General features: G+C 42.6%; 1 protein-coding gene across 1 annotated transcript; it reads left to right on the top strand.

The window, feature by feature from the left end:
* Positions 1 to 1,255: 1,255 nt before the first annotated feature.
* LOC118943832 (pneumococcal serine-rich repeat protein-like) lies at positions 1,256 to 8,986 on the top strand. Its single transcript, XM_036959912.1, has 3 exons — positions 1,256 to 1,285; positions 6,731 to 8,118; positions 8,287 to 8,986. The coding sequence occupies exons 1-2, from the start codon at positions 1,256 to 1,258 to the stop codon at positions 8,039 to 8,041; spliced, it is 1,341 nt and encodes a 446-aa protein (XP_036815807.1). The 3' UTR covers positions 8,042 to 8,118; positions 8,287 to 8,986.
* Positions 8,987 to 11,838: the final 2,852 nt, after the last annotated feature.

Genomic DNA, 11,838 nt, shown 5'->3' with positions numbered 1-11,838 from the left:
CACCACTTTACTTTAAGAATGTGAAATGTCAGAATAATAGTAAAGAGAATGAATTATTTCAGCTGTTATTTCTTTCATCACCATTGGGTCAGAAGCTTACAAACACTCAATGAGTATTTGGTAGAATTGCCTTTAAATTGTTTAACTTGGTTAAAACCTATTAGGTAGCCTTTCACAAGCTTCCCACAATAAGTTGGGTGAATTTTGGCCCATTCCTCCTGACAGAGCTGGTGTAACTGAGTCAGGTTTGTAGGCCTCCTTGCTCGCACACGCTTTTTCAGTTCTGCCCAAAAATGCTCTATAGGATTGAGGTCAGGGCTTTGTGATGTCCACTCTAATACCTTGACTTTGTTGTTCTCAAACCATTTTGCCACAACTTTGGAAGTATGCTTGGGGTCATTGTCCATTTGGAAGAACCACTTGCAACCAAGCTTTAACTTCTTGACTGTTGTCTTGAGATGTTGCGTCAATATATTCACATAATTTTCCTGCCTCATGAAGCCATCTATTTCGTGAAGTGTACCAGTCCCTCCTGCAGCAAAGCACACCAAAAACATGATGCTGCTACTACCCCATGCTTCACGGTTGGGATGGTGTTCTTCGGCTTGCAAGCCTCCCCATTTTTCCTCCAAACATAACAGTAGTCATTATGGCCAAACAGTTTCATCAGACCAGAGGACATTTCTCCAAAAAGTATGATATTTGTCCCTATGTCCAGTTGCAAACCGTAGTTATTTTTTTGTTTTGGGTTTTGGAGCAGTGGCTTCTTCCTTGTTAAGCGGCATTTCAGGTTATGTCGACATAGGACTCGGTTTACTGTGGATATAGATACTCTTGTACCTGTTTCCTCCAACATCTTCACAAAGTCCTTTGCTGTTGTTCTGGAATCGATTTGCACTTTTCGAACACCAAAGTAAGTTCATCTCTAGGAGACAGAACACATCTCCTTCCTGAGCGTTATGACGGCTGCGTGGTCCCATGGTGTTTATACTTGAGCACTATTTTTTGTACAGATGAACGTGGTACCTTCTGGCGTTTGGAAATTGCTCCCAAGGATAAAACAGACTTGTGGAGGTCTACAATTTTTTTCTGAAGGTTTGGCTGTTTTCTTTTGATTTTCCCATGATGTCAAGCAAAGAGGCACTGAGTTTGAAGGCCTTTAAATACATCCACAGGTACACCTCCAATTGACTCAAAGGATGTCAATTAGCCTATCAGATGCTGCTAAAGCCATAATTTTCTGGAATTTTACAAGATGTTTAATGGCACAGTCAAATCAGTGCAAGTAAACGTCTGACCCACTGGAATTGTGATACAGTGAATTTTAAGTGAAATAGTCTGTCTGTAAACAATTGTTGGAAAAATTACTTGTGTCATGCACAAAGTAGATGTCCTAACCGACTTGCCAAAACTATAGTTTGTTAACAAGAAATGTGTGGAATGGTTGAAAAATGAGTTTTTATGATTCAAACATAAGTGTATGTAAACTTCTGACTTCAACTGTATATAATTTACTATACTAAGTGAACGGTGATTTATTTGGAAAATTATCTTTATCTGTCGAATCCAAGGTGCTAATGGTTGGATAATGTATTTGTGTCCTGCAGAGAATTGAACTTAACTAGATGTGTTTCTGGAGTTCCAGATGAGATGTGGAGTTCCATACAAGGAGTTCCAAAAGATATGTGGAGTTCCATAAGAGATGTGGAGTTCCATACATGGCGTTTCATAAGAGATGTGGAGTTCCATACATGGCGTTTCATAAGAGATGTGGAGTTCCATACATGGCGTTTCATAAGAGATGTGGAGTTCCATACATGGCGTTTCATAAGAGATGTGGAGTTCCATACATGGCGTTTCATAAGAGATGTGGAGTTCCATACATGGCGTTTCATAAGAGATGTGGAGTTCCATACATGGCGTTTCATAAGAGATGTGGAGTTCCATACATGGCGTTTCATAAGAGATGTGGAGTTCCATACATGGCGTTTCATAAGAGATGTGGAGTTCCATACATGGCGTTTCATAAGAGATGTGGAGTTCCATACATGGCGTTTCATAAGAGATGTGGAGTTCCATACATGGCGTTTCATAAGAGATGTGGAGTTCCATACATGGAGTTTCATAAGAGATGTGGAGTTCCATACATGGAGTTTCATAAGAGATGTGGAGTTCTGTACATGGAGTTGCATAAGAGATGTGGTGTTCCATAAGAGATGTGGAGTTCCATAAGAGATGTGGAGTTCCATAAGAGATGTGGAGTTCTGTACATGGAGTTCCATAAGAGATGTGGAGTTCCAATACTTGGAGTTCCATAAGAGATCTGGAGTGCCAATACTTGGAGTTCCATAAGAGATCTGGAGTTCCGTACATGGAGTTCCAATACTTGGAGTTTTATAAGAGATCTGGAGTTCCGTACATGGAGTTCCAATACTTGGAGTTTTATAAGTGATCTGGAGTTCCATACATGGAGTTGCATATGTGGAGTTCCATAAGACCATGTCTTTGAGGTGTGACATGCTGCTTTTACACAGCTATAATGAAGTATCACGTCAATTACATTCCCATCATAAATCAAAATTCCCTGAGAAGGAACATCTGAATCTAGACAGCATCTGGCCTGAGGGATTCTAACACCTTCTGAATGTGTTGTCATCTGCTGTAGTGGGTGTGTTAGAAAAGAAAGCTATGAACGTTCCAACCCAGGGACATTTTGATAAATACAGGTATGCCGGCATTACAAAGTGATTCTGTGAACCTGCACTGTGCTGGGCAGTGTCTCTAGACATGCAGTGCCTTTTCTGAAAGAGAGCTGGGGTCAGCCCAAAAACAAAGGAGAGGCACAACGGGATATCTAAAGAAATGTAGGTTTGCCTTTTTAGTCGTGAATCTTGTTCTGGACGCAGCTCTGCAAAGTGGTCACCAGTTGGCACAGCCACAAAGTAATAGCATCTGATTTTAAACCTAACCCTAAGTGTAACCCTAACCTTAAACACACTGCTAACCCTAATGCCTAAACCTAAACTTGAATTATTATTATTTATTTTTTTTCAGGATATTAGATGGAATACAATCACTTGGAAGCATTAGATGGGAGCTGGCTCTGTGCCTTCTGCTGTCCTGCACCATCTGCTACTTCTGTATCTGGAAAGAAGTGAGGTCTACAGGAAAGGTAGAACATGGAGAGGTAGGTGACCATGCTGGTCTTGTCTGGTTCCTGACCAGCAACTACATCTTCTCTAGTGGTGAAGGACCGGATCCCCAAACTCCCACTAAGCCAGGTCAAAGGCCAGCTGGAAGTTGCCCTAGATAAGGAGTCTGCAAGGTTATGCTGTCCAAACTCTCCTATTCACATACTTTAGGGTTTCTCTAGAAATGGATGTTATGTGTTCTCTGTTTTATAACACCTGCCAAAAACAGAGAAAAAGACACGTAGAGGAAATTAATTTGCATGCACCACTTATATTTACTCTCACACAAAGAACATCTGTCAGGGAGAGACAGGGGCCTATGTGCAGACATACATTGACATGAAAGGATTAGGTTCATGCTTGGCATACTTTACACGCCCATTGAAGGACGCCCATTCATTTAATTACAGCGTGGGTGGGTGTAAAATGGTTTGGAATCACCAATGTCTTAATGTGAATGTTTAGTCTAATGCACTTAATGAGGAAAGTCACCATCACAGGACATACTGCATTTGGTTAGGTCATTCTTTGGGTAACAGTTGGTGCGGTAAAGGAGGCCTTAGATTTTTCTTAACACATTCAGTGAGGCCATAGGCTATACAGTCAATCATTTGAGAAATGGTGTGAGAACAGAGTTGTTCTGTTCGCTAGACATGCAGCTGAACATGTTTTAACGACTGGGAGGGGTCTCAGTAGTGTACTGTGAGAGTGTTGAAATAATACAAAGTTATCCTACTAAAGTAGTCCAAATAGAGGACATTTCAAGAATTATTCTTTTTATTTCTGATTCGGTTTAACCTTTGTTGTCTCACCTGTGGGTCAGCACCCAGCAACATGACCATGACGAAGAAACATACGGCCAGAGGCTGAGGTAGAAGCATCATGGCCACAGCACAAGGACAGGATATGAATGGCAGGCCAGGACCAAGAGCAATGTGGACACATGCACTTTCTCATTCTCTTATATACACTTGCATTTGGAAAATATTCAGACCTTGACTTTTTCCACATTTTGTTACTTTACAGCCTTATTCTAAAATTGATTCAATACATTTTTAACCTCATCAATCTACACACAATACCCCATAATGACAAAGTAAAAACAGAAAAAACCACTTTGCTATGATACTCGAAATTGAGGTCAGGTGCATCCTGTTTCCATTGATCATCCTTGAGATGTTTCTAAAACTTGATTGGAGTCCACCTGTGGTAAATTAAATTGATTGGGCATGATTTGGAAAGGCTGTCACCTGTCCACATAGAGTCCCACAGTTGACAGTATGTTTTTTTTTAACTAGGCAAGTCAGTTAACACAGTAATATGGGGAAAAGGGGCTGGACGGAACCAAAGCAAAGTAAGTAAATCAAAGCCCCCTCTCCTATCTAACCTGCCTACCCACCACCACCTGGTGCGCTAACCAAAATACAGTGGGTGGTCCGCCCAGGTCTTACCTAGTGTGCCTAGACAGTAAATATACAACGGGTATGTGTATGCCCGCGGGCCTCTTGCCTGAGCACTCCCTAGGTGCCTTCCCTTTCCCCCCTGGGAACAACTGAAACAGAATATTAAACAATTACGCAAACAAATTTAGAAACAAAGGACATCAAATAAGCTCTGAGCAACAAACTCACACAGAACATACCAACTGCTACCAACAACTAACTTGCTTCTACACCTGCATTTCTTGCTGTTTGGGGTTTTAGGCTGGGTTTCTTTACAGCACTTTGAGATATCAGCTGATGTACGAAGGGCTATATAAATACATTTGATTTGATTTGAACTAACATAGTAAATTACCCACAGCCATCATTTGCTTGACATCATGGGAAAATCAACTGAAATTAGCCAAGACCTCAGGAAAAAAATTGTAGACCTCCGCAAGTCTGGTTCGTCCTTGGGAGCAATTTCCAAACACCTGAAGGTACCACGTTCATCTGTACAAACAATAGTACGTGAGTATAAACACCATGGGACCACGCAGCCATCATATCGCTCTGGAAGGAGGCGCGTTCTGTCTCCTAGAGATGAACGTGCTTTGGTGTGAAAAGTGCAAATCGATCCCAGAACAACAGCAAAGGACCTTGTGAAGATGCTGGAGGAAACAGGTACAAAAGTATCTATATCCACAGTAAAACGCGTTCTATATGAACATAACTTGAAATGCCACTCAGCAAGGAAGAAGCCACTACTCTAAAACCGCCCCCCAAAAAAGCCAGACTATGGTTTGAAACTGCACATGTGGATAAAGATTGTACTTTTTGGAGAAATATCTTCTGGTCTGATGAAACAAAAATAGAACTGTTTGGCCATAATGACCATTGTTGTATTTGGAGGAAAAAGGTGGAAGCTTCCAAGCCTTAGAACACCATCCCAACCGTGAAGCACGGGTGTGGCAATGACCCCAAGCATACTTCCAAAATTTTGGCAAAATGGCTTAAGGACAACAAAGTCAAGTTATTGGAGTGTCCATCACAAAGCCCTGACCTCAATCCTATAGAACATTTGTGGGCAGAACTGAAAAAGCATGTGTGAGCAAGGAGGCCTACAAAAACCTGACTCAGTTACATCAGCTCTGTCAGGAGGAAATGGCCAAAATTCAACCAACTTATTGTAGGAAGCTTGTGGAAGGCCACCCAAAACATTTGACCCAAATTAAATAATCTAAAGGCAATGCTATCAAATACTCATTGAGTGTTTGTAACCTTCTGACCCACTGGGAATGTGATGAAAGTAATAAAAGCTGAAATAAAACACTCTCTATTATTTTTCTGACATTTCACATTCTTAAAATAAAGTGGTGATCTTAACTGACAGGGAATTTTTACTAGGATTAAATGTCAGGAATTGTAAAAAACTGAGTTTAAATGTATTTGGCTATGGTGTATGTAAACCTCCGACTTTAGCTGTATAGAAACAGTTAGGGTAATGTGGCTTCATTGTCTTTCATGTGGTCACAAACTTTGAAACCAAACAGAGCGGGTCGTAGCTGGCTTCTCCACCAACCGTTTACACATTCTCCAAAACAGGAATATTGTTCTATTCTCAAATTCTAGAATGTAGTAGATTTGGTCGGGAGTTCCCTTTGTCTAACTGTGAAACTCTCTCTCCATACCACATTGCCAGGGAGAGTTTCTTTACAGAATTTATGACATATTATCACTGGACGACTGGACGACCTTACTTGAAATGTGATTGGACGCCAGTGAAAGACCCGCTGGAAAGACGGTTACGATTGAGGTCATTGCTTTGCTGATGCTGATGATGAATGATCCATGCGGACCCTCGCTTCAGATAGTTTGAATTTCCTAAGTTAAGAAGTAAAAAATTGTAATCAACTGAATACATTGTGAACAATTAATTTACCATACTCCAAGGTGAAATAATAACATATGTAATATATCATTTTCAGGGCTATATCAAAATGGAAAATGATAGCATGCTGTTGTATTTCTGAACAGCCAGCTGCTAACCCGGCTGCATGTCACTAAGTTAATGTTGTTGGAAAATATATTTTTCAACATTAGCTACAACCAGGTTAGCAGCGGGCTGATCAGAAATACAATAGCAGTGTAGGGACAGCATCCACCAGCAGTGAGACAGCATCCACCAGCAGTGAGACAGCATCCACCAGCAGTGAGACAGCATCCACCAGCAGTGGGACAGCATCCACCAGCAGTGGGACAGCATCCACCAGCAGTGGGACAGCATCCACCAGCAGTGCATGGACAGCATCCACCAGCAGTGCATGGACAGCATCCACCAGCAGTGAGACAGCATCCACCAGCAGTGCATGGACAGCATCCACCAGCAGTGGGACAGCATCCACCAGCAGTGAGACAGCATCCACCAACAGTGCATGGACAGCATCCACCAACAGTGCATGGACAGCATCCACCAACAGTGCATGGACAGCATCCACCAGCAGTGGGACAGCATCCACCAGCAGTGGGACAGCATCCACCAGCAGTGGGACAGCATCCACCAGCAGTGGGACAGAATCCACCAGCAGTGGGACAGCATCCACCAGCAGTGAGACAGCATCCACCAACAGTGCATGGACATCATCCACCAGCAGTGAGACAGCATCCACCAGCAGTGAGACAGCATCCACCAGCAGTGAGACAGCATCCACCAGCAGTGCATGGACAGCATCCACCAGCAGTGCATGGACAGCATCCACCAGCAGTGCATGGACAGCATCCACCAGCAGTGGGACAGCATCCACCAGCAGTGGGACAGAATCCACCAGCAGTGGGACAGCATCCACCAGCAGTGGGACAGCATCCACCAGCAGTGGGACAGCATCCACCAGCAGTGGGACAGCATCCACCAGCAGTGAGACAGCATCCACCAGCAGTGAGACAGCATCCACCAGCAGTGGGACAGCATCCACCAGCAGTGGGACAGCATCCACCAGCAGTGGGACAGCATCCACCAGCAGTGGGACAGCATCCACCAGCAGTGGGACAGCATCCACCAGCAGTGGGACAGCATCCACCAGTAGTGGGACAGCATCCACCAGCAGTGCATGGACAGCATCCACCAGCAGTGAGACAGCATCCACCAGCAGTGGGACAGCATCCACCAGCAGTGGGACAGCATCCACCAGCAGTGGGACAGCATCCACCAGCAGTGGGACAGCATCCACCAGCAGTGCATGGACAGCATCCACCAGCAGCGAGACAGCATCCACCAGCAGTGCAGGGACAGCATCCACCAGCAGTGGGACAGCACGCACCAGCCCCACTGGATGGAAAGCACCAGTCCCAGTGGGACAGCATGAAGCAGCCCCCACTGGATGGAATGCACTAGTCCCAGTGGGACAGCATGCACCAGCCCCCACTGGATGAATGTGATAGTTGCAGGGAAGAGGTCGAAAAAATATTCAGTGACAAGGGAAGGATGGAGGAAGTAATTTTGAGAATAGGTGACATGATATTAATTACTTACCTATCAAACTTTATTTTGTGAAGTTGAATTGTAAAAAATGTTGATAAAATCCTTCAATCCCATTTCTGTTGTGTGCTTTTTTTGTTTACATTTGGTGCTTGAACATAATAATGAATGTACTGTATGTGCTACTGTCTCCTCTCAGACCCAGTACAGATCCGAGAGCTGCACGCTCTTATTGACATCGCTGGAGAGCAACACTGTGAGCTACAGGAGAACAAGAGTTGTTTCCTGACAGTGGCATGTTCCTCTCATCGTTCCACCTTGCCGCCATCCATCAGGCATCTAGGACAGATTGCTTGCATCTGTTTCATTTGCTTGTTGACTATTTGTTCTCAGTGGAAGAATGTGTCAATTCAGTTGCCATTTTTCTCAAAGCTAAGTTACTTTGTTACTTAACTGCCTACAGCAAATCAGGAATTGATTCTTGATGAAAAGGATTTACGTATGTTATTTGCTAATGCATCACTTCAATCAAGTCTAATCAAGTTTCTGAAAACTGTATCTTAAATACCTTTAAAACAAACCAAATTCCCCAATGTCCTTATAAGACGTTTGTGTTTTACGATGTTTGAGTTTTGCTTACTGTGAGTCCTTGAGTAGAATAGTCATGTGTTATTTATGTGTTATTTGTCAAAATATTAATCAATTGTTTTATATACTATTCCAGCTTATGTCTTGCGATGTGCTACCTTGGATGATTGGACCAGAATCGATGAAGCCAAACTGAAGAAGGAAGATGTGTAGGACCAGAGCAGGACAGAGTAGTGACTAAAATATTGTTGTTTGTGTAAGATGGGCAATGTTTATATTTGCAATAAGGTTCATTTAAGAACATACTTGTGCTTGTTATCACATGTATGTTAGACTTTTTGTTGACTACATTTGGTGGGTGACAACTGCCTATTATCAATCTATACATTATTATTTTTGGGTGTACCTAATGTTTCAAATCAGGTACAAGAGTGTATGCTGTATATTCATTTTATTTACATTCTTACAGTTAATGAAACCCAATCTGTGCTGTGAATGAAAAGTGAGATGCTTTGTTAATATAATAATCACTGTTGAATACATTTGTTGAACTGTATCAGTTTTCATTACTGTTTTGACCGGATAATCATAATTAATACTGCAATTTAATGCAAAAATATATATTTCTCAATTCTGTCTCATATCTCATTAATCAAGTTCATGTATAGCGTCTGTAGTAATTTTAAGATAAATAAATGAGACATGGAGGAGACGTTGCACATACAATGTAGAGATCACCTTTATGGCTCACACCTCTTAGATATTTCTGAAATTATCACCTCAAACAAAGATCATTATTCTAACAAAAGTCTCAAACTTGTTTCAGGAACTTATCATTATTGCTCCTTTAAATAACAGAGGCAAGAATGAGCTCAACGGTAAACAATGATGAGACCTCATCAAATCAATTGAATTTATAAAGCCCTTCTTACATCAGCTGATATCTCAAAGTGCTATATAGAAACCCAGCCTAAAACCCCAAACAGCAAGCAATGCAGGTGTAGAAGCACGGTGGCTAGAAAAACTCCCTAGAAAGGCCAGAACCTAGGAAGAAACCTAGAGAGGAACCAGGCTATGAGGGGTGGCCAGTCCTCTTCTGGCTGTGCTGGGTGGAGATTATAACAGAACATGGCCTAGATGTTCAAATGTTCACAGATGACCAGCAGGGTCAAATAATAATAATCACTGTGGTTGTTGAGGGTGGAACCTCATCATTCTCGAATTCTGCTAAAACAAACATCTCAATTCAACTTTATGTGTCCTATAAACTCAGCAAAAAAAGAAACGTCCCTTTTTCAGGATAATTCATAAAAATCCAAATAACTTCACAGATCTTCATTGTAAAGGGTTAAACACTGTTTCCCATGCTTGTTCAATTGACCATAAACAAGTATTGAACATATACCTGTGGAACAGTCATTAAGACACTAACAGCTTACAGATGGTAGGCAATTAAGGTCACAGTTATGAAAACTTAGGACACTAAAGAGCACTTCTACTGACTCAAAAAAATACCAAAAGAAAGATGCCCAGGGTCCGGGCTCATCTGTGTGAACGTGCCTTAGGCATGCTGCAAGGAGGCATGAGGGCTGCAGATGTGGCCAGGGCAATAAATTGCAATGTCCGTACTGTGAGACGCCTAAGACAGCGCTACAGGGAGACAGGATGGACAGCTGATAGTCCTCACAGTGGCAGACCACGTGTCACAACACCTGCACAGGATTGGTACATTCGGACATCACAGCTGCGGGACAGGTACAAGATGGCAACAACAACTGCCCGAGTTACACCAGGAATGCACAATCCCTCCCTCAGTGCTCAGACTGTCCGCAATAGGCTGAGAGAGGCTGGACTGAGGGCTTGTAGGCCTGTTGTAAGGCAGGTCCTCACCAGACATCACCGGCAACAACGTCACCTATGGGCACAAACTCACCATCGCTTGACCAGACAGGACTGGCAAAAAGTGCTCTTCACTGACGAGTCGTGGTTTTGTCTCAACAGGGGTGATGGTCGGATTCGCGTTTATCGTAGAAGGAATGAGCGTTACACTGAGGCCTGTACTATGGAGCGGGATCGATTTGGAGGTGGAGGGTCTGTCATGGTCTGGGGCAGTGTGTCACAGCATCATCGGACTGAGCTTGTTGACATTGAAGACAAACTCAACACTGTGCGATATAGGGAAGACATACTCCTCCCTCATGTGGCACCCTTCCTGCACGCTCATCCTGACCTGACCCTCCAGCATGACAATGCCACCAACCATCCTGCTCATTCTAGAATCCTGAGTGATTTCCTGCAAGACAGGAATGTCAGTGTTCTGCCATGGCCAGCAAAGAGCCCGGATCTAAATCCCATTGAGCACGTATGGGACATGTTGGATTGGAGGGTGAGGGCTAGGGCCATTCCCCCCAGAAATGTCTGGGAACTTGCAGGTGCCTTGGTGGAAGAGTGGGGTAACGTCTCACAGCAAGACCTGGAAAATCTGGTGCAGTCAATGAGGAGGAGATGCACTGCAGTACTTAATGCAGCTGGTGGCCACACCAGATACTGACTGTTACTTTGGATTTTGACCCCACATTTGTTCAGGGACACATTATTCCATATCTGTTGTTGAATCTTGTTATGTTCACAAAAATATGTACACGTTAAGTTTGTTAAAAATAAACGCAGTTGACAGTGAGATGATTTCTTTATTTTTATATGTCCCCTAGAAGTCTAGCAATTAGGAGAAATAAACCAGACACAAACGGTCATAGAATGATAACAAATTGAGAAGCTCTAGGTAGTCTCAACAGATCTGGAGGATTTTACTTTACTTTTATTTCACCTTTTTTTTAACCAGGTAGGCTAGCTGAGAACAATTTCTCATTTACAACTGTGACCTAGCCAAGATAAAGCAAAGCAGTGCGACGCAAACAACACCACAGAGTTACACAAGGAAAAACAAACATACAGTCAATAAATAATACAATAGAAAAAGTCTACAGTGCCTTGCGAAAGTATTCGGCCCTTCGGTGACCTTTTGCCACATTTCAGGCTTCAAACATAAAGATATAAAACTGTATTTTTATACAGTATATAAAACTTTTTTAACAATTCAAAAACTGAAAAATTGGATCTTCATTGTAAAGGGTTAAACACTGTTTCCCATGCTTGTTCAATT

The sequence above is a fragment of the Oncorhynchus mykiss genome, chromosome 23 (assembly GCF_013265735.2).
Source record: "Oncorhynchus mykiss isolate Arlee chromosome 23, USDA_OmykA_1.1, whole genome shotgun sequence".
Classification (NCBI taxonomy): Eukaryota; Metazoa; Chordata; class Actinopteri; order Salmoniformes; family Salmonidae; genus Oncorhynchus; species Oncorhynchus mykiss.
The sequence above is the reverse complement of the archived record's forward strand: the minus strand, read 5'-3'. Positions and strand labels throughout refer to the sequence as shown.